At 38.1% G+C, this 23,867-nt stretch overlaps 1 protein-coding gene across 2 annotated transcripts; it reads right to left on the reverse strand.

Moving 5' to 3' along the window:
• Window positions 1-14,279: 14,279 nt before the first annotated feature.
• LOC101965573 (serpin B9) lies at window positions 14,280-21,928 on the reverse strand. Of its 2 annotated transcripts, none has more exons than XM_078018618.1 (6): window positions 21,761-21,928; window positions 18,321-18,458; window positions 17,642-17,759; window positions 16,108-16,250; window positions 15,637-15,783; window positions 14,280-14,939 (listed from the first exon to the last, which is right to left on the reverse strand). In XM_078018618.1, exons 1-6 carry the CDS (start codon window positions 21,926-21,928, stop codon window positions 14,538-14,540), a joined length of 1,116 nt encoding a protein of 371 aa, XP_077874744.1. In that variant the 3' UTR covers window positions 14,280-14,537. The 2 variants fall into 2 exon arrangements, with proteins under 2 accessions (XP_077874744.1, XP_005335238.1); XM_005335181.3 differs by having other exon boundaries at window positions 15,637-15,786.
• Between the last annotated feature and the right edge of the window lie 1,939 nt (window positions 21,929-23,867).

A 23,867-nucleotide genomic window follows, 5' to 3' on the forward strand; every position in this document is an offset into this window, starting at 1 on the left:
TGTAAACACAGTGTGACATCACCTTCTGAGTTTCTCTTGTTTTGGTATTTTCAGTTTTTTTTTCTGGTTCCAGTTGCAGCCTGGGATTTGCAAAACTTGCCTTTCTTGGTGCCCTGCCACTCCTGGGCCTGGTCATAGAAGCCCTCACCTGCCATCTTCCATACAGCCCCTATCTCAGGTCTCAATGCTGTTAGCCTGGGTGCTGACCTCTGAGTCACAGAAACAGGATTCTGCAGCTTTGCCTCTCTAAGGTCCACTCTAGGTTCTCTGTACTCCCAGAGACCTTTTATGAGCCGTGTTTGGCTGTGGGATTTCCAGTCTGCAGGGCACTGCTCCAGGGAGGACATTCAGTGTGACCTGGGTCAAGGCAAGGAAAGGGTCTCCTCTCTGCCCAGGGATGGGTCATTATCATCTACTCACTCCACTGCCTCACCTCTTCCAATGACACTGGAACACCATGCCAGATTCAGGTTTGGCCACTCTTGTTGGGTACCACATGGTATGTACAAAGATTTGGAAACTGAAAAGTGCTCTGAAACTTACAACCATAGGCAGCCTTCAAAGTGCCTTGGGGCATTGGCTGTGGAAACACCATGGGGGCTGGGCCAGAGCACAGAAGTTAGAACTCTGGGCTTTCCTACTTCTAGAAAGTAAAGGTAGAATGACAGGCTGGGATTCTAGGGGAGGAAAGTCCTGTAAGTAGGTATTCTGAGTCCCTGCCTTAAACAAAGTAGGGATTCAGTGAGATAGAAAGTGTTTGTTCTCCTTATATGCTGTGATATTAAGGATTAAACCTAGGGCCTCATGAATATTGTTTTACCATTGAGCAGTTTTTATTTTATATTCAGGTAAGTTCTTGCTAGGTTGCCCAGACTGCCCTTTAACTTGTGATCCTCCTGCCTCAGTCTCCTGGGGAGCTGGGGTCATAGGCATGTGCCATCATGCTAAGCACAATTTAAAACACAATCAATTTAATTCTAGCATGAAAATACTATGTTCATGGTTATCTCAATATGATGATCTCAATAGATACAGAAAAACATTAAAAAATCAGACATTGATTTTTTACTAATACAAAACCCTCAGAAAACTAGAAAAACATTATAACTTCCTCACCCTAATAAAGGACATCTACAAAAAACAAAGGAAAAGACAATAAAAATCCTACAGCTAACATATCTAATGGTGAAAGGCTGAATAGTTTCACTCTATTAACAAGACCAAAGCAAGGATTTCTGTTCTCATAACTCCTTTTCAGTATTGTAGAGTAAGATTTAACCAATTCAATGAAGCAAGAAAAAGAAATTAAACGCATCGAATTGTGCAGCAAAAACTAAAATTGCCTTTTTTTCATGCACAACATGACCATACATGTAGAAAATTCTAATAAATATTCAAGAAGCTACTGAAACTAATATTTAACAAAATTTCAGTAAAGGTGATAGTATGCATAAACATCAATTACATATCTATGTATGCATAATGAATAATGAGAAACTGAGAATACTTTTTAAAAAATCACTTTCACTAGAATTAGTGTGAAATACTTAGAAATAAAGTTTTTGAAATATATGTAAGACCTGTACACTGAAAACTACAATCAGCGCTCAGAGAAAGGATGTAAAACAAAAGAAAAAATGACAATGTACTCATTGATTGGAATATTTAATATTGTTAGTGTGTCAATTCTCCCTAAATTAATCTGTTCATGAATGCAATTCCAATCAAAATCTCAGCAGCCTTTTTATAGAAATGTGGAAACTCATTCTAAAATTTAAGTGGAATTGCAAATGACCTAGGATAATTCTACTTGAGCAACTTAGAAAATAAGTAAACATTTGAAAGGTTGAATGCCACAGTCTGGCTAGGCACAAATCATAAGCCACTCAAGCAGGAACAAACTTTATTTCCAAACTCCACCAGCACACTCCCTGGGAACTCTCCCGAATGCCACCCATGCAGCTCCTCCAGGAACCACCACAAACCAACCGGAACTCTTCCCACCAGGAACTTCACCAACCAACAAGAAATCTTCCGACTCGGCTGTGGCTCTCAACAGTTGAAACTACCTGATTTTAAGTCATAAAAAAGCCTCAGTAATCAAGAACATGGTACTAAAATTAAGGAGATATATAGATATCTACAAATATGTCTATATCTTATAGACATGTGGAAGAGAACAGAGAGCCCAGATATAGACTCACACATATATAATGAATTACTTGAAAATAAATGTGCTAAGGCAAATCTATGGTGAAAATACAATCTATAATCTCTTCAACAGGTAGCTATGGGACAATTGGATACAAACATGCAAAAATGGGAATCTCAATGTTTATTCTCTTTATGTAATTTTAATATCAAAAATTTACTACAAAAGAAAGCAGAGATCCAGGGGGCTGCGAATATTGTTAAGTTGGTAGAGTGCTCACCTCATGAAAAAGGCCCTTTGTTCAATCCCCAGCACCAAAAAGAAAGAAATAAAAGAAGAAGCTAAAAAAATTGCATGCTTTTCAAAATAAAATACAAGAAAAAATGTGAGTAACATTGAATTTATCAAAGAGATTTTTAACACGGCATGACAAATGAAAGGATCAAATTGTAAAATAAAAGCACAATATATTGGGGTTTATTAAAACAAATCAAAACAAAACAAACACTCTTTTCTTTTCAAAACCAAGCCATAGGCAAGGGCAAAATACTTGTAAGATATATAATATATACTTGAAAGAGAATATTGTTTTCTAGTGTATAAAAGCTCACTCCCTGGCGTGTTTTCTCTCTCTCTCTCTCTCTCTCTCTCTCTCTCTCTATATATATATATATATATATATATATATATATATATATATATCTCGCGAGATATATATATATATATCTCGCCTCTTGTGTTAACCTCACCACCACCGCATTAGGTGGCTGGATGCGGGAGCTAGGAGAAGCCGTCTCTGGAGCTGGGCATTAAAGATAATGAGAGTTATGTCTCTTTAATTTTAAAACTCACTAGTTAATTTTAATGCTTCGAACCTCTTTTATGAAGCTGGCATGCTGGTTGCATTGCAGATCTTAGTCCATTTTCTGTTGCTACATCATGGCAAAACACATTGGGTAATTGCTAAACAATACCAGTCTACTTGGCTCACAGTTCTGGGAGTGGGAGGTCCAAGAGCATGGTGCTGGCTTCTGGTGAGGGCCTTTGTGCTGCATCATAATATGACTATAGGTAAGTGAGCACAAGGACAGGAAGGATCCTGAATTTACCCTTTTATCAGGAGCCTGCTCCCACAGTGATAGCATTTATCCCTTCATGAGAGCATAGCCATGGCAAGGGTAAAAGTCCCCACCTCTTAACACTGTTACAAATGTAGTTCAATTTCAATATGACAGCAGGGTTTTGCCACAGGTTTGTAATCCCAGCAGCTCAAAGGCTGGGGTAAGTGGATCCTAAATTCAAGACAGTTACACCAATTTAGCAAGGACTTAAGCAGCTTAATGAGGCTCTAAGCAACTTAGTGGGATCCTGTTTCAAAATAAAAACGACAAGGGCTGAGATATGGCTCAGTGATAAAGTACTCCTGGGTTCAACCCCAATAGCCTAAAAGAAAATAAATTAATATGAATATTGGAAGAGACATTCAAATGATAGCATATGGCTGAGTTAAAGAAGCCAGCCCCCCCAAAAGAATAATATTGTATGATTTAATTATATAAAATTCCAATAATTTCAAACCAATCTGCAGTGACAGAAAGATCAATGACTGCTTGAGGATTGGGCTCCAGAGAAGGATGGAGGGATTATAAAGAGAAATGAAGAAATTTGGGGGACTTGTGGATCTTTTCACTATCTTGACAGTAACATTGATTTCTTGAGTATAAAAATGTCTCAAAACTCAGCCAATTGTATACATTAAATATGTTTAATATCTTAAATGGTAATGCATTCAACAAAGTTGCTCTTAAAATCCCTCTGGCTCACTATTTCTTTGCCATTCCATTGACACCATCTAGGTTGAGGCCCACTCACTATAACTCACCTCAGCTATACAGTTTTGCAATAACCACCATTTTTCTATCAGGTGACCCTAGCATGCATCCCAGATACTATAGAACAAACCACATCATTAAGATAGCTGAGCATATGGTGCTGGCCTCTGATGCCTGGATTATTTATTAAAATGATATTGGGTATTTTAATAATTTTTGTGAAAATTCAGGTGCATTCCAGTGGTCATGGCCCCTTTTTGTCTAGCTTAGCATTCCCCTTTCTTCCTGTCTTGGGGTACAGGGATTCCCTTGCACTGTTGCTGCCCTAAACATGCTTCTGTCCATGAATCCTTAGTAAATTGCCTTTAGTGCAACCCTTGATCTGTCTGCCTCTTTGTTCTCATGGCATCTTCCACCTTTGGTGACCTGTTGTCATAACACCAGGACTGGGTTTTCCTGAAGCACACATATATTCATGCATGTGTATATGGGTGTATCCTTGTATGTATGTGTCTATGTGCTTGCATATATTCTGTATCAGTAGTTCTTGTTCAAGATGATTTTGCCCCCATATCCTAGGGGACACTTGGCAGTTTCTGGACACATTCTTGGTTGTCATAATTGTCGACAGATGTGCCACTGACATCTCTTGGGTGGAGGTGAGGATTTTGCTACAAATCTTTAAAATGTTAGACTCTGACTATAACAAAAAGTGATGTGACCCAAAATGTTAATTGTGCTGTGACTTAGAAACCCTTTTCTAGTGAAGCAGAACTGCTGACACCTCTTTTTCTCCCTAGAGAGATTATTTCTACCATGTGTACCTCCTAATACCCTGCTGAACCTGTAAGTCCCCTATCAAAGGCCTATTCCATTTGCATCTTGACCTTATTGAGATTTATCCTCATTCACACTCCTTTTTTATTAGTTGCTCAAAACATTACATTCATCTTGACATATCATATATCATATATTTGATTCAAATGGCGTATGAATTCTTATTTTTCCCATGTGTACAAGTTTCAGGATCACATTGGTTATACAGCCACGTTTATAATACTGCCATACTAATGTCTGTTGTATTCTGCTGCTCTTCCTATCCCCTTCCTATCCCCCCTCTCCTCCCCTCCCCTCAAATCATCTCTCTCTACCCCATTTACTGAAACTCATTTCTCTCTCTCTTTTTTTCCCTCCCCCTCACATCCTCTTATATGTATTTTTGTATAACAATGAGGGTTTCCTTCCATCTTCCATGCAATTCCCCTTCTCTCTCCCATTCCCTCCCACCTCTCTTCCCTGTTTAATGGTAATCTTCTTCTCATGCTCTTCCTCCCTGCTCTGTTTTGAGTCACCCCCCTTATATCAAAGAAGACATTTGGCATTTGTTTTTTAGGGATTGGCTAACTTCACTTAGCATAATGCCATCCATTTCTAATGGATGCTCTAATGCCATCCATTTCCCTGCAAATGCCATGGTTTTGTTATTTTTTAGTGCTGAGTAATATTCCATTGTGTTTAAATGCCACATTTTCTTTTATCCATTAATCTATTGAAGGGCATCTAGGTTGGTTCCACAGTCTAGCTATTGTGAATTGTGCTGCTATGAACATTGATATAGCTTTATTCCTGTAGTATGCTCTTTTTAGGCCTTTTGGGAATAGTCCAAGAAGGAGAATAGCCTGGTCGAATGGTGGTTCCATTTTCTGCTTTCCAAGGAATCTACATACTGCTTTCCAAATTGGCCACACCAATTTGCAGTCCCACCAGCAATGTACAAGTGTACCCTTTTCCCCACATCCTTGCCAGCACTTGTTGTTTGACTTTATAATGACTGCCATTCTTACTGGAGTGAGATGGAATCTTAGAGTGGTTTTAATTTGCATTTCCTTGATTGCTAGAGATGGTGAGCATGCAAGGCTGGTTCAATATACAGAAATCAATAAAAGTTTTTGACCACATCAGTAGACTTAAAGATAAGAACCATATGATCATCTCGATAGATGCAGAAAAAGCATTTGACAAAATACAGCATCCCTTTATGTTCAAAACATGAGAAAAACTAGGGATAACAGGAACTTACCTCAACATTGTAAAAGCTATCTCTGCTAAGCCTCAGGCTAGCATAATTCTAAATGGAGAAAAATTGAAGGCATTCCCTCTAGAATCTGGAACAAGACAGGGATGCCCTCTATCACCACTTCTATTCAACATAGTTCTTGAAACACTGGTCAGAGCAATTAGATGAAAGAAATTAAAGGCATAAAAATAGGAAAAGAAGAACTTAAATTATCACTATTTGTGGATGACATAATCCTATACCTAGCAGACCCAAAAGGTTCTACCAAGAAACTTCTAGAGCTAATAAATGAATTCAGCAAAGTGGCAGGATATAAAATCAACACGCATAAATCAATACCATTCCTGTATATCAGTGACAAATCCTCTGAAATGGAAATGAGGACAACCACCCAATTCACAGTAGCCTCAAAAAAAAAAATCTTGGGAATCAACCTAACAAAAGAGGTGAAAGACCTATACAATGAAAACTACAGAACCCTAACAGATAAATAGAAGAAGACCTTAGAAGAAGGAAAGATATACATTGTTCATGGATAGGCAGAACTAACATCATTAAAATGGCGATATTAACAAGAGTACTCTATAGGTTTAATGCAATGCCAATCAAAATCCCAAAGGCATTTCTCACAGAAATAGAAAAAGCAATCATGAAATTCATCTGAAAAAATAAAAGACCCAGAATAGGAAAAGCAATTCTAAGAAGGAAGAGTGAAACAAAGGAACAGGCAGTATAACGAAATCAGATTTTAAACTATACTACAGAGCAATAGTAACAAAAACAGCATGGTACTGGTACCAAAACAGGCAGGTGGACAAATGGTACAGAATAGAGGACACAGAGATCAATCCACAAAATTACAGCTACCTTATATTAGACAAAGGTGCTAAAAGCATGCAATGGAGAAAGGATAGCATCTTCAACAAATGGTGCTGGGAGAACTGGAAATACATATGCAACAAAATGAAATTGAATCCCTTTCTCTCACCATGCACAAAAGTTAACTCCAAATGGATCAAGGAGCTAGGAATCAAACCAGAAACTCTGCGTCTAATAGAAGAAAAAGTTGGCTCTAATGTCCATCTCGTGGGGTCAGGCTCCAAATTCCTTAATATGACACCTATAGCACAAGAGTTAAAATCAAGAATCAACAAATGGGACATACTCAAACTAAAGAGTTTTTTTCTCAGCAAGAGAAACAATAAGAGAGGTAAATAGGGAGCCTACATCCTGGGAACACATTTGTACCCCTCACACTTCAGATAGAGCCCTAATATCCAGAATATACAAAGAACTCAAAAAATTAAACAATAAGAAAACAAATAACCCAATCGACAAATGAGCCAAGGATCTGAAGAGACACTTCTCAGAGAATATACAAATAATCAACAAATACATGAAAAAAATGCTCATTCACTTTCTTGACCCTTAGTTGCTTTACATGGCATCTCCTTTAATACTTATAACATACTTCTTTGAGTTACCATTGGTGTTCCTGTTTGAAATTTGCAGAGGCTCACCATAGCTCCTTGAGGACAGACCCACTTCTTATTCATCTTTGTATTTTTTTGGATCCTGGTAATTTAGCTAAAATATGAAGCATACCATGAAAAGTGCTATAATAACCCTTGTTATCAGGAGAGTTCTACCAGGAGATAGTATTGAGCATGGCTGTTATTAGTGAATTGTTTCTCTGACATAAAATATCAACCTTTCAATTACAATGTATAAGAGTTTAATTTTTTTTGTAAAAGATTAAGGACTAGACCTAAATTACAGAGCATAGCAATGTGCCCTGGAGATTGCTTGAGCCTACATCTGTTGGTAATTAATAGCATTGCCCAGCTGGGAATTGTTGAGGCCCATGACATCAACTACATTATGATCACTGTGAAATATTCTCTATGTACCTGAAAGGGTCACTCTCTTATGGATTAAGAAAAGCTAACACCTAGGACAGTTGGCAGCCTTTGTTTATGTAATTGTGGCCTCTATAAGTTCTTACAGTTCCCACAATTATTCTTATCACACTGCTTGTGAGTTTTCTTTTTCAGAAAACTCAAATTATTTCATGAAAGTCCTAGCAGAGTATAAGGGGAGAGAGTGACAGGTCAACTCCCTGGTCAGAAAGCTCCCAACTATACCTTATCTCTTCTCAATTACTGTCACACAAATGACACTTTACCCACAAGCTAGACACCTGTGTGACCCTTTGACTCCCATGTCTGTAGATTCCCAGGTGTCTCAACCACCACCCAACCTCACCCCATCATAAAATATCCCATTTTTGCTGTTGGCATATGATAATATTGTATTCAACTCCACATTTTGGTCACAATTCATTTTAAAATTTTAATCTGATCAGGTTGCTTTCTATCTCCATTTTAAAAATTCTTCTAATTGATTATACATGACAGTAGAATGCATTTTGACACATTATACATAAATTGAGTATAACTTCTCATTCTTCTGGTGGTACATGATGTTGATCACACTGGTTGTGTACTCATATATGCACATAGGTTTTTAGTGTCTGATTCATTCTGCTATCCTTCTTTCCCCATATCCCTCCCCATCCTTTCACTGCCATCTGCCTAATCTGAAGTTTCTCTATTCTTCCCCCATCCTCTTCCCCCATTGTGAATTAGCATCCACATGTTAGAGAAAACATTCAGCCTTTAGCTTTGGGGTATTGGCTTATTTATTTAGCATATCCTCCTGTTCTATCTATTTACCCACAGATGCCATGATTTCATTTTTCTTTAAGGCAAATATTCAAATGTGTGTATATACCACACTTTTTTTATCCATTAATCTGTTGAAGGGTACCTAGGTTCATTCCATAATTTATCTAATAAGAATTGAGCTGCTGTAAACATTGATGTGGCTGCATCACTGTAGTATGTTGATTTTAAGCCTTTTAGGTATGAACTGAGGATTACAATTGCTGGGTCAAATAATGATTGCATTCTACGTTTTCTGAGGAATATCTATTTGGCTTTCCACAATGGATGCACCAATTTGCGGTCCCATATTCAATGTGTACCTTTTCCTCCACATCCTTGCCAACATTTATTGTTGCTTGTGTCCTTCATAATTGCCATTCTCACTGGAATGAGATGAAATCTTAGAATAGTATTGATTTTCATTGCTCTAATTGCTAGAAATATTGAACATTTTTGCATATATTTGCTGATCAATTGTATTTCTTCTATGAAATGTCTATTCAGTTCCTTAGACGATTTGTTGATGGGGTTATTTGTTTTTTGGTGTTAAGTTTTTTTGAGTTCTTTATATAGCATGAAGGTTAATATGGGCTAGGCATGTGGCTCAGTGCTTAAGTGCACCTGAGATCAAAAACCCTGGTAAAAGAACAAAACAAAATGAAACAAACAAACAAACAAAAATAGACAGATAGAAACCTAGATTTTGTTTTTATATCCAGAGGATTAAATTATCATTTTTGAAAACACTGCAAATAATTCCTCTTAATTATAGCCAGCATAATTACACATACATTTCCCTTTAGGACATTTGTCCTTCACAAACCTGCAACCTGCTTAGACTCTCTGCAACTTGTTTAAACCTTTAGCTTTTGAGCTTTTTGCTTATTTCTCTTCCCATTTTGAAACAATCCAGTTTAAGGCAAACATCATAACTTATATACAAAAATCTTTCCTCATTAATAAACAATTTCTAAAAGATATATCCTCATCCTTTTAACTTTCTTTGTATTTTTCCCCTCAACATTTTGTTTGAAATAAGAGAAAAGGTTTGTTCTGCCTTTTTTTCCTCTCTTAAATTTAAATTTACAGGTTGAAACAAACCATATAAATCTTTAAAATTTAGAGAAATCCCTACTTTTTAATAAGATATAATACCACATTTTTCAATATTTTCATCAAAATGCATGTTAAGGATTAAGGTCTTTCTCCCTTTGTCTTTCTTTCTGTATAGAATTGCAGATGTTAGTTCAAACATTAACTCTTAAAAGCCATTTTTTATTGAAATTAGGGACACTTAACCACTATCCACACATCCCAGCCCTTTTTTATTTTATTTAGAGACAGGTCTCAGTAAGTTGTTTAGGTTCTTGCTAAATTGCTAAGGCTGGCTTTGAACTTGCAATCCTTCTGCCTCAGCTTCCATAGCCACTTGTATTACAGGCAGATGCCTCTGTACTCAGTAAAGCTTTATTTTTAAGTAAATATCCAGGGAAGAGCAAATGTAAGTTGTTTTCCTATCTATCAATATTTTATAAAAATACATTTAATAGACATTATTATCATGAAGCTAAGACTACTTGAATTTACATTTAGCAATTGATCTGTCATTGTTGTAATATATAAATGATTCAGATGTTTCGTTCCCATTTATAAACTTTTACTTTCATATATTTACCTAATTTGCCCATTTTTAAATTACTATGAAAACCAAGGTATCAGACCAGCATAGTTAACAAATTATTTCTTTGTCAAACCTAAAAGTTTATATTTAAAAGAGAAAGCAATGGACATTGCATTTTAAACACCTAACAGAGATAAATATAATCCTGAATGGCCAGCAATCTGGGAAAAAATGTTAACAATTTTAGATATTTTATTAACTTATTTATTTATTGGAGAGGGGTACCAGGGAGTGAACTTAATGGCACTTGACCACTGAGCCACATCTCCAGCCCTACTTTCTTATTTGAGACAGCATCTCCCTGAATTGCTTAGTGTCTTGATTTTGCTATGGCTGATTTTGAACTCAAAACCTCCTGCCTCATTTTCTGGAGCCACTGGGATTACAGATGTGAGCCACTGCTCTTGGCTAATTTTAGACATTCTGAATTTTATCTTACCAATTTATTTAAATTATCTAATTTTTGAGATGTCTACTTACAATGAATTCTACTTATGAGAGAATAATATGGTAATATATACTTATTGACTTACAAAATGAGAGTTGAATGAAAATTATATTCACGAGAACCTGAATCAAGCCAGGTTCATGTGTTCATATGACTATTTTCATTTGGATATGGAATGTTCCTCAAATGCTTATGTGTCTGTTGACTCCATTTGACCAATTTGCACCAGTTGTATTTATAATGATAGATTTAACAGCACTACAAAACTTATTTTGTTGTTGTTCTTGATGGAGATTAAGATGCCTTGAATTGGGTAGGGGATTTTGTACTTAGAAAGTAAGAGGTCTAAGTACCTTTCTACATTTTCTTTTCCTTTTAAAAATTATTATTCATGTTAATCTTTTCTTCCTGCTCTTACTCCCTGCTCTGTTAATAGTTGCTCTCAATATATCAAAGAAGACATTTGGTATTTGTTTTTTAGGGAGTGGCTAGCTTCACTAAGCATAATCTGCTCTAGTGCCATCCATTTCCCTGCAAATTCCATGATTTTGTCATTTTTTAGTTCTGCATAATATTTCATGATGTATAAATGCCACATTTTTTTTATCCATTCATCTATTGAAGGGCATCTGGGGTTGGTTCCACAGTCTAGCTATTGTGAATTGTGCTGCTATAAACATCGATGTGGCAGTATCCCTATAGCATGCTCTTTTAAGGTCTTCAGGGAATAGTCCAAGAAGGGCAATAGCAGGGTCAAATGGTGGTTCCATTCCCAGCTTTCCAAGGAATCTCCATACTGCTTTCCAAATTGGCTGCACCAATTTTCAGTCCTACCAGCAATGTACAAGAGTACCCTTTTCCCCACCTCCTTGCCAGCACTTGTTGTTGTTTGACATCATAGTGGCTGACAATCTTATTGGAGTGAGATGGTATCTTAGGGTGGTTTTGATTTGCATTTCTCTGACTGCTAGAGATGGTGAGCATTTTTTCATGTACTTGTTGATTGATTGTATATCCTCCTCTGAGAAGTGTCTGTTCAGGTCTTTGGCCTATTTGTTGATTGGGTTATTTGTTATCTTATTGTCTAATTTTTTTGAGTTCTTTGTATACTCTGGATATTAGGGCTCTATCTGAAGTGTGAGGGGTAAAAATTTGTTCCCAGGATGTAGGCTCCCTATTTACCTCTTATTGTTTCTCTTGCTGAGAAAAAAACTTTTTAGTTTAAGTAAGTCCCATTTGTTGATTTTTGTTATTAACTCTTGTGCTATGGGTGTCCTATTAAGGAATTTGGAGCCCGACCCCACAATATGTAGATTGGAGCCAACTTTTTCTTCTATCAGATGAAGAGTCTCTGATTTGATATCAAGCTCCTTGATCCATTTTGAGTTAACTTTTGTGCATGGTGAGAGAAAGGGATTCAGTTTCATTTTGTTGCATATGGATTTCCAGAGACATGAGATGGGAGGGAAAGGGAGAGAAAAGGGAAATTGCATGGAAATTAAAGGAGACCCTCATTGCTATACATAATTACATATAAGAAGTTGTGAGGGGAATGGGAAAATAAACAAGGAGAGAAATTAATTACAGTAGATGGGGTAGAGAGAGAAGATGTGAGGGAAGGGGAGGGGGGATAGTAGGGGATAGGAAAGGTAGCAGAATACAACAATTACTAATAGGGCATTATGTAAAATTGTGGATGTGTAACCGACGTGATTCTGCAATCTGCATTTGGGGTAAAATTGGGAGTTCATAACCCACTTCAATCTAATGTATGAAATATGATATGTCAAGAGCTTTGTAATGTTGTGAACAAACAATAAAAAATGAAAAAAACCAAAAGAACAAACAAACAAAAATTATTATTCAAAATTCCTCTTCAGTTTTATTCAAGGGAACATGTAGTGATGAACAATCATGCTCTGCTGCTCTAGTTGTTTACAGGATATTCTAAAATAAAAGGATTCTGGAAGGTTTTCATTGAGTATAACATGCCATAATATGATGCAAACTATGCTTCTCTATGATAAGTATAATACAGTGGTATTCCATGCAGCCTATACAATAAAGTCATTTAGTCTAACACAGTTGACCCTAATTTTGACATTTCCATTGTTTAAAAAATATACACGGGAATAAAGCCCTATATGCTTACAATGCACCTAGAGCACTTTAAAAACAACTGCTTTCTTGTTTTGGATTCTTTACATATATATTATTCTCATTTAGTACCTTCTTTAACTAGAATCTCATAACTCCTTCATTTTGTAATAACATTTAATTTCCTTATTTTCCATATACTGGCCCTGCTAAAATAGAATATAACATCCTTCATATGCTAGGAACCAACAAAGAAATTTTTATTTAACTCCCTCTTTACATTTTTTGATAAGTAGTCAGTAGCATTTATAGATCATTTCTGGCAAATTGTGAAGCTAATTACTGACTTGTTTCTGCCTATATGCAGTCTCTTTGTTTTATTAGCAATGGGCAAAGTTACTATTCTGTATTTAGTTGCATACATACTACAGAGATTATATATGATCAAATTATTTATTACTGCACTATAGCATGTAGAATATAATCACAAATTGTAAAGATTTTAAGGCCTAGTCAAAAGACTAATAATAAAAATTATTAATAAATAAGCAATGCAACTATCATTGGCAGTTATTGTGAAAGTTCAAAGATTTACATCTGATTATGAAAAATGGGAAAATGTCTTGAAGAAGATGACATTTGAACAGAACTTTAAAGGACTAATGGCATTTAACTGTTTGGGTTGGAGGTAGAGAAATGCAACACCACCAGGCAAGGTGTTCTAGCTGCAAGGGGGCTACATGGTAGTTCAAAGATATTCAACTGTGCAATCTGGTTGTCATAAACACTGTATAAATTGGGAACACACATTAAAGAGCAGGTGTCAAAGGACCATGACTCTGTCTCCTTGTGTTCCTATTATCTATTGCAATGCAGAACATATATGGTGAATGGTGAATGGTAATGAGAGACCAAATGAAAATATGCATTAAAAGGTTTTTTCTTTTAGTTATAGATGGACATAATATTTTTGTTTTATTTGTTTTATTTTTTATGTGGTGTTGAGGGTCTAACCCAATGCCTCACATGTGCTAGACAATTGCTGAACAACTGAGACATACCTCCAGACTAAAATTTGTTTTCTCTTTAAACTAGAATGGTAGTAACAGTATATACCAGCATTTATTATTTTTGAGGCATTCAGCCTAGGGCAGCTGTGTGACAAGTTTGAAGTTCCAGGAAAGCAGGAATTGCATGTGGAATGAGTGGGAAATGTGTTTGGGGCCATCTAAGGGAAAGTTTGCTAGCTATCATATGGCCTCTATATGGAACACATCTAAATACAACAGGGAATCAGGATATCCAATTGACCATGACCTAGTTCTGTGGTACAAATTAGTGGGCAGTATGGGGACAGCTCAGTGTGGTGCATCATGAGATCACACTTGCAAGTTGTTCAGAAGGCTTAGGACCCTGCCCTATTTTTCTACTTGGTGTTCACCGAAAGGCCCATCCTTGTGAACTGTAAAGGGAATTGGGGGACATGAAAAAATGGAAATTCTCCATGGAGGGGAATTCCAACCCTTAGGGACATGAGAACCTGCCACAGAACAGAAGAGTGTTGGTTCTGTTATGCCTGATGAAGAAAAGGAAGGGGTGGTCAGCACAGAACTTTGGTGACCATGATGTGCAGTCAAACACTTCATCTATGTCAGCTGCTGCAGCCTCAGTGCCTTCTTCATTCACCTCCAGGACACTCTTGTGCACAACTTTGGATAGACACATGTCTTTCTCAGTTGACATTCCAGAGAAATCAGCCTGGCCATGTTGGAAGGCATCAACCATTCCCAAACGCTGAAGCACAGACTGCATGTCGTAATCCTCCTGCAGTTTAAATCTTGAAAGGAGAACTTCTAATCCAATATTCTGCAAAGAGGCTGCCTTGGTCCAGGCTATGAATTTCTCAAAAGTAAGGTTTTTTTCCACCTGAAAGACCAGAATCACAAGTTCATATTCAGACTATGGCACGTATCTAAGGACACAGACATTTCCTAGAACATTCCATGTTGACTGCCCACACAGGATGGGTAGCTCCTTCAGCTGCCCAGAAACTTGTGAGAGCTCTGACTTGTTCACCACACCATGTGCAATCTCATATGTGATTTCCCTGCAGGAAGACTGTGGCTGCCCCTCCTTATTCATCCACTAGCAAAACATGGTTATTTGTGGAAAGCCTCTAGATGAGTCAGTGGTGCTTTTCTAATGGTATTTATTGGTTTGAAGGAGGCTTAGTTTTAACACAATGAACCGTTGCTAGCAAGCAAATGAGACTGGGAAAGGAAGGGCTCTCAGTGTGAGCCTCTCCAGGACAGAGACATTTGCCTAAGGTGGAATGAGACACTGTTTGCGGAAACTCATCATCACGGTTAGGGTCCTGAAGAGAGGGAAAGCCTATGGGAGCTGCTCTGCTTTCAGAGACCTTTAGGTCATCATAGTGCACTGTCACCCTTGAGAGGACTGTTGACTCTCTTGCAATAAGGATCATACCACAAGGAAGCAAGGAGGACAGGGCTGGGTCATTTGGGCTTTGGGTTGGAGATATTGTGAAAGAAAGTCACAGGGTGTACCCAATTCTTCCCACTGAAATTCTGAGTTCAAAGTTGTGCAGCCCCTCCTGACTCACCACACTAAGGTCCTCATCTGGGAGCAGGATGATCATGCTCAGTGTCTTGCCAGCGTAGGGCAGCTCCACCAACTTTGTCTGGAACTCACTGATGTAGATGTAGTTAAAATTGTCTTCCTGCCACATCATCTGCACTGTCCTTTCCTCCTCCTGAGAAGAATGACTACATGAGCACAATATTTATAACAGTATGAAAAGGGGCAAAAAGATATATATATATCTTCTTTTTGCTTTCTATGTAAGCAACTTATGTATGAGAATTCATCAGAGGCAGTTAGAGTGCTAATAGGATGTAAAACATAATAGACAGCAAGTATTATTTATTTGCATCATTTTTTTCAATGAGTTTATAATTCATTAAAAGAGATGATAAGTTTGAAATTATGATTAATCACATATACCTTTACAAATTTAAATTTTCTGTTCATTTTTTTCATCAGAATAGCATAAATTTTTAAAGTCTCTCCCTACCTGGTTTACTTTGAAAGCCATTTCTTCCGTGCATGATTTGTCAAATGGCTTGTCCCACTTTCCTTGGAAGTAGATGGCATTGACAAGAACCAGCCTGACCAGCTCATCAATCGAGTTCACTGGTAGCATCTCTGGAATTTTACCTTTGAAGACAAGCACAAACTCTATCAGTTGGTTCTTCTGAATATGTGGTGAATATTTATGACACAATGTCTTGGAGATCCAAACATTCTGTTTTCAAATGTGCTGAGTTTGGATGATAGGTATAAAAGTAAAAAATCCCAGCTATGAGTGGTATTCATGAGGACAGACACTGGAATAGCTACCAAGTTGATGATGGTGAAAGACTTCTAAGTCACTGTAGGAAAGCAGATTGGTACAAATCAGAAATTTGACACCAGCTTGGAGAAGAATACAAGCAGCAAACGAGAGACGGGCTGGGTAGGAGCTGACATTACCTGCTGTGGGTAAGAGCAGTGTCAGGTCTAAGGCCCTGTGGTCAGGTCAAGTTCTAACATTGTACAGCTACCTGGCAATATTCCAGAGGCGGCCGGAATTGAATTGCTCCAGAGCAGGGACATAGGAGGAGTTTCTGGAGACTACAGAAGAGATATTATGATTGCACCCTCCTGGTGCCTGGAATTCCTGGAACAGATAATGATTTGGGTAGGTGAAGTTATGTCCTTCTTTCCCTGTATATCAAGTGGTATAGTTCCAAGCAACTAAGAGCTTCCCTGCTAATTTGCTGCCTCTGGAGGGCACAAGAAGAAAAGATTTGAAGAAGAAATAGTGGAATGTACTACCTCTATTTTTTACTATCTCATTTGTTAGCAGGAATAGGGACATTCCTAGTGGTGTGTAAGTGCCTGGATGGTTCAAACATCAAACCATTATTGATCCTGAGAACCAAGGTTAGAGCTTGTCACACTCTAAAACAGAAATGAGTTTGTTTTAACCTCACAAGCAGGGTGTTTTCAATCTGTGGAATGGATCAGTTCTCAGAGAGGCTCTGTAGTTGACTAATCAAATCTAGGCTTCTCAAGTCTTATGAAGGGCACTTAAATGAGAGATAGGAAAAAAGAAGCAGGAGAAGTCATTTTAACATGTAAAAGTGGCAGAAGTGAAGTCCAAACAGACCCCAGGAAGAAGAGGGCCAAGGGCATGACTCAGGAAGATCTGGCCATTGATCTGTTCCCATAGATGACAGTCACCTGCTGTGTGAACAATACAGGCCAGTGACATGTAAATTATTATATGGGAAATCTGGCTTATGAGTTTCTTTTTATACTTGCATCAGCCATTCTGGCCTTGGAACAACAGACAGCATTAACTGTCTGGTTTTGAAAACCTGAGCACTGATCAGATCTTCTGTGAGCCACTAAGGTTCACAGGCACCAAGAGGCTCAGCCAGGTAATCCTGCTCTGATGGTTCTGCAACATCAGTGACATTAGCAGTGATGAGGAGAGGTAGAGGAGAGAAGAGAGGAGAACAGATGTGGGGTGGGAAGAGAATGAAATAACTTATAATTCTGACCTTTCGTTTCTTTTGAGACCCAAGCATTTATATGCTCCCTGGACTTCTCTGAATCTTTGGTAAAGGACAGCAGCTCCAGCTCCGAGTGGTAGAACTGAAGACAGGACTCCTTAAATGTCTTTGGAGAGAAATAATTCAGGTGGCCAGGTTGCTCAATAAAATGACAGTGAGCTTCAAAGCATTCTGAATGCTAGCTTTAGGCTATTCTTAAAATTAAAAACATGATCAAATCTTAAGCTACTTAATGGTGAAACATTTTAGTTTGTAAGAGATATTTTCTGAGCCCTGAAAAATCAGTTAATAAATGATATTTGAGACATTGCCTAAATTGAAATAATATAAGTTATGATTATAGAATTGGATTTTTACTAAAAATAGTTTACTGTGAGTTTCTCAAGTTCTCTCAAATATTGTTTTTTTTGTTTTTGTATTGGGGATTGAGCTCAGGTCCTTGAGCATGCTAGGCAAATGCTGTACCACTGAGCTATGTCCCAGGCAGTTCATTTTGTTCTTGAGACAAGGGTGTCACTAGATTGTCTAAGCTAGTCTCTAACTCTCCACCCTCTTGCCATAGCCTCCCAAATATGCCATACTTCCTGGTCTCTAGAGTCTATTTTCTGGGTTGTATATCACCAGGTATTTTAAATAAAACTTTTGTTGTTCTGCTGATTCAACTTACTGAGAAGAAATCACAGTTCTTCTCTCCAAAGAGCCTGTTGGCTGTTGTAAGCAAGAACTTTGACCCAGGGTTGTTCATTTGGTTGAGAAGCATCTGGAAGCCCTCATGAATGTCTTCCTCTGTGTTTAAAGACAGTGCCTATCAAGGAATGCAACAAAATTCTCTCAATTTTTACTTGATCTCCACAATAATTTGCAAGCTTTTTTCTCAAATACTGCATAAATTTATCCTTTTAGAGGAAGTTGATTGACATTGAAAAGTGACACTGGTGGGATAGGTGGAGAGAGGAGCCAGGAAACTCTTGAGTAAAAATATGGGTTTGGCACCTGCACAGAGCTCTCTGCATAGTTTATAGATGAACAATAGAAAAAAATGAAAGGGGCAAGAGAGGTTCAGAAAAGGGACTATTGATAAATATTGCATCCTATGGACACCATAAATTTGTCAGAAATAGAGAATAACTTGCCTCTATTTATGTACAAAGTAATGCAGTTTAAATATTAAAATAACTTGCCTCTATTTATTTACAAAGAAGAAGTTCAAAAAACTAAAAATCCAAACAAAAATTTGGACAGAAATACAATCATCATCATAATATTTAAAACGAGATAAGAGTAAAAAATGAGCAATATGATTAATAAGAATAAATCAGTTCTTGAACAGTACCCTGCACTAAAGGAACATTCAACCAAAGGAGAAACTAAAACAAATCAAAACCCAGAAATACATAAAAATGACAGGGAACACAAATCATACATCAATAATAATTCTGAATGTTAATGGACTAAACTCATCAATGAAAAGATGTAGATTGGCAGATTGGATTAAAAAGCAAGCCCCAACAATACACTGTCCTCAAGAGATTCACCTTATGGACAAAGATCCACAAGCTGAAGGTGAAAGGATGGGAAAAAAGCTTATCACTCATGGATTGCATAAAAAAGCAGGAGTTTCCATTCTCATCTCAGATAATAATAGCATTTTCCAGTAAATGGATGGAGTTGGAGAATATCATGATAGGGAAAGCAATCCAATCCCCGAAAAATCAGAGTTTGAATGTTTTCTCTAATATGAAGATGCTAATTCACAATAAGGCAGGAGCCACTAGAGAAGAATAGTGTTACCTTAGGTTATGTAGAGGGAAGTGATGGGAGGGAGGGGATTGGATGTGGGGATAGGAAAGATATTAGAATAAAACAGACATTATTACTTTATGTATATATGTGACTGCATAATGAATATGATTCTACAACATTTACACTCAGAAAAATGAGAAATTATATCTCATCTATGTATGCTATATCAAAGTGAACATGAACAAATGCATTCTACTGTCATGTATAATTAAAACAAATTAAAAATTAATTAAAAAATAAACCCAGTACCCTAGAGAGAGATACTATATGTATATTATATGATGCTTTATATTTCAATAAAGATGTCATATTATGTCACAAGAAGAGTTTCATTTGACTCTGAAATACACAAATGACACAATTTATATTCAATGATACTAATGATGGATATATAAAATCAACAACACTACAAATAAAATACAAACAACATGGAAATTAACTTACTAACTAATTATTAAAAAGAATTACTAAAGAAATAACTCTCCTATGTATCAATCAAATAACTAACATCTTGTCTATTTTTCTCTTTCGAATTACTTAGCACTAGCTTTTCACATTGACAGAACAGCACAACTTTGGGATGCAATCTTAAATGACAGTATTGAAAAAAGGTATAAAACTAATTTTTCTAGAATTTGTAAAATTACTTCCATTTCCCAAATAATTAAATTTAACAACATATATTTTCTCAGTCTTCCAGTTGGTCAAAATACCTGCTTTCTTTGGTAAATATTAGCCAGAAAATGACAAGAAAAGGCTTATAACCTGGTAAAGATGTACAACCAAATTGCCAAATCTTTGTATCAGCTGGATTGCCCTCTACTGGAATATATAAGGCATTCAGCTAAGAGGTCAATGAGACTTGGTTTGACAAGTTAATTCAACAGAAAAAAATATAAACATCTTATATCCCACACAAACTGAAGTTTCCTGAATAAGTTAAAAACAAAAAGAAAGACCTTTTACTAAATTAATTTTTACCATGAAAGAAATTGGCAGAATGCCATTTCCAGAAGTAACCAATTTGAATCCTTTTGAAAAGTGGTGATACAGGTTTATGTAGTTTCAGTCTTTTCAACCTTGGAGGCAGATCTGGAACAACGGTATTAACAGGCAGGAGCAACGGGCATAACATAATGGCAATATTTTGTGAATATTTGTGTATTAACATAATCATATTTTTGTTAGTCTATTCACTCTACAGATGTTTTCTTATGCATAAACATGAGTCACAGTGGACATTTGCTAAGTAGCTCATAGTCTCTTTTCACAACAAGCATTAGAACTTCTTGGAACCATTTCCCCCTGTGAAACACCATTTTGAGTAGCAAGTTGTTTTTCCTCTGTAGCTCATGTCCAGGCCTGCGATTTGCAGTAATGTAGGACCAGTTTACCATCACTGCCCAAACATCCCTCATCTGGGGGATAGCAATGGACTAATTCCCATAAGTGAACAACTGTTCCAAGGCAACAAGTTTAAGGAAATTCTTGATGAGGTGAATGAGTCCTTGCATGGTTCAGGTTCTTTCTACAACCCACATTTTGTTTTCATTATAGGGATGCCCCGTACGTAGCCTTTAGTAGGATGTCCATTTCTGTATTGGTGTCCTAGGAAGGCTCCTCTCCCTGACAAAACTGAAAAAGAAGGAGGGGGCTGTGGAGTGGTGTACCTGGGGAGACATCCCTAAGTCCTTCATGCCAGCAGCAGCAGTTGAAGAGAGTTTCCACACTGACCTTGACGATTCTCAATGAGGTAAACACTAAAAATGTTTCTTTTCTTCTAAAGAATGATTCTCAATAATTATTTAATTTAGAAAATAATATGAATGTTGTATTATCAAACCAAAACTATGATCAAAAAATAGCTAAACACAATCAATTATATTAATGTTACAAAGGAAATAATGATATAACAAAACTCTTGATGCACGATTTTAGAAAAGGGTGAGAAAAAATTCTGGGAGTTTAGAGAAAAGCACAAAATGCTCAGTTAGTTCAAGAACTGATCCTTTCAAAAAAAGCACTTGTATCTACCAATATAGGGAGACATTGTAAGAAAAAATTTACAAATACAAGGTATGTTATTAATGAAAAAGAGATTACACAGTAACCCCTGCAAGCAAGCCTCACAACATCTCACTGGAGGAAACTCCTCAGCTCTCTCCCTCCCTTCCTCCTGTACCCCCTCGTTGAAATGGTCCAGGCTCACCCCTCCTTCCTCAAAAGTTCTCAAAAAACTCAAGGAGGGGATAGGAGACAAACCTTGCAGACCAGTCCCTCCTTCTCATTTTTAGGATAGCTTACCTGAGCCATCTGGTCTTTGGTGTTCCCCTTTGCCCCCAGGAGCACCATGGCCAAGGCAGAGGAGATGCTCAGGGGAGAAAAAAATACATTTTGTGAAGGTCTGTCTTGACACAGCATCTTCAAAACCTCGATGGCAAAGGTGCCATTTGCTTTTGAAAGAGAATCCATGATGCAGAGTCTGGGGGCAAAGAAGACAGAGAAACACAATGAAATGGGGCTGAGGACACTTTGTGTGCTCTCTGCTTGGCTTTCAATTTTCTTGTGAATTCAGAAAATTTCTGAGTACCAGTGAAAGCGATGGGAGTAGATTAGACATGTGAGGAAGGGGCTGGTCTCTGTAGAACATCAAACTGTCAAGGAAAGGAAGAGCAGAAAAGCATGCTGAGGAGAACAGAAGTTGACAGGTCAAAGAAAGAAGAGTGAGTAGTCAAAGCCAGAGCAAGGAGGTGCTGCTTGAAGCCAGAGACAGTGGAGTGTCTTAAATCCTGGGAATTGGAATTCCTGGCTTCCAATCAGCAAATCACCCTGACAACTTCCCATTTCTCAAGGATTCTCCCAAACCTATGTCCAAGCCTGCCTCAGCTGCCTCCCATTTCATTGGATCCCACTCCATTTCTCCAGCCTCTGTCATCCTGTTCCTAGTACAAACCACATGTCTCCTCTGCAGAGCCTCTTACCTCCCTGACACTGAGATTCCCAGTACTATTATCCCCTGCTCATTAAAATGCAAATCAAGTGGGCTGGGGAACCTCAGAACATAGGCTCTCCCACATCAGGAACCCAGATGGATAGACACACAGAATACTGAAAGGGAAGTGCTATCTTGATCATATGAACCCTCCCTTAAATTGCCAGTGGCCCTAGAGATAAGCTCAAAATATGTTTTGTAAATAGCATCTCACCTGCCTGGCCCTATCCATTGCTGTATTTCTCCTCTGTCACAACCTCCACCTCTATCCACCCTGACCCTCCCAATCACCTGTGAGCCTTGGAAAACAGTGATGTCCAACTTAAAAGGCTCCCTACTCCATCCCTGTCACCAGGCTCCAATCACTCATTGCTGTCTCCTAGGCTCAGCACCAGGAGGCCTCTGATGTCCTAGTCTAGAGCTCCCTCCTCCCCTCAAGCTGACTCATCCCTCCTTATTGTAATTCCTTGTCTCATTGATTGTTGGACCCACAAGACTGGCTGCTCTCTACAGGAAAGGTGCCTGGTAACCTGATTCTAAGCACCTGCAAACATGCCCAGGAAACAGCAAGAGCTCCATCAATTAGGGGGAAATCTCAGATAAATAAAGGGTGCTCTGGTTTAGAATTGGATACTAGAGATTTTAAAAGCACAGAGAAAGGTAAGGCTCCCTAAGTAGAGAGGAGAGGTGAGAAAATAAGGCCAGTAGGTGGGAGTGGTGTTGGAGCATGAACACCCATTATGGTGAGTTTCAGAGCCAGCCATGGGCAGCCAAGAGGCAAGCAGAGAATCCAGGAGGCTGTGCAGCATCTTTGCCTTCTTGAAATCTCTCTCCCCTTCTCTGGGACCAGCCCTAAGCGAGGTCCCTCTATACCACTGACCCCCATGATCTCCCAAGAAGCTGTTTTCTAAAGACAGCAATAACACTGACTTTTTAGATTATCTTTTTTTTATCTCAGCCTCTGGCATCCCTTCTCCCAGTGGTGGCCTGGAGTTTCTAAAACTTGCCTTGATCCACTGTCACTTCAGCCCCTGCACAGAGAAGTCCTCACCTGCCACCTCCCACACAGTCTCTCCCTCAGGTCTCAGTGCTGCTAGCCTGGTACTGACTTCTGAATCACAGGACCAGGATCCACAGCTGTGCCTCTGGGGCCTCTGCACTCCCAGAGGCCTTTTATCAGGCCTGTTTGGCTGTGGGAATTCCTGCCTTCCAATCAGCAAGTCACTGCCCCAGGGAAGAAATCCAGTGTGACCTGGGTTATGGCAGGGAATTGGGTCTTCTCCCTGTCCAGAGATAGGTCACTAATCTTCTTGCTCTTGATCCCCTAGCCTGGCCTCTGTCACCCACTGGTTTCCATTGGAACACCAAGGGAGACCCTGGGGTGGAGTTGGGCAAAGCATGTTTTCTAGAGGATTCTGA

Source organism: Ictidomys tridecemlineatus, chromosome 8 (genome assembly GCF_052094955.1).
Source record: "Ictidomys tridecemlineatus isolate mIctTri1 chromosome 8, mIctTri1.hap1, whole genome shotgun sequence".
NCBI classification, from domain to species: domain Eukaryota; kingdom Metazoa; phylum Chordata; class Mammalia; order Rodentia; family Sciuridae; genus Ictidomys; species Ictidomys tridecemlineatus.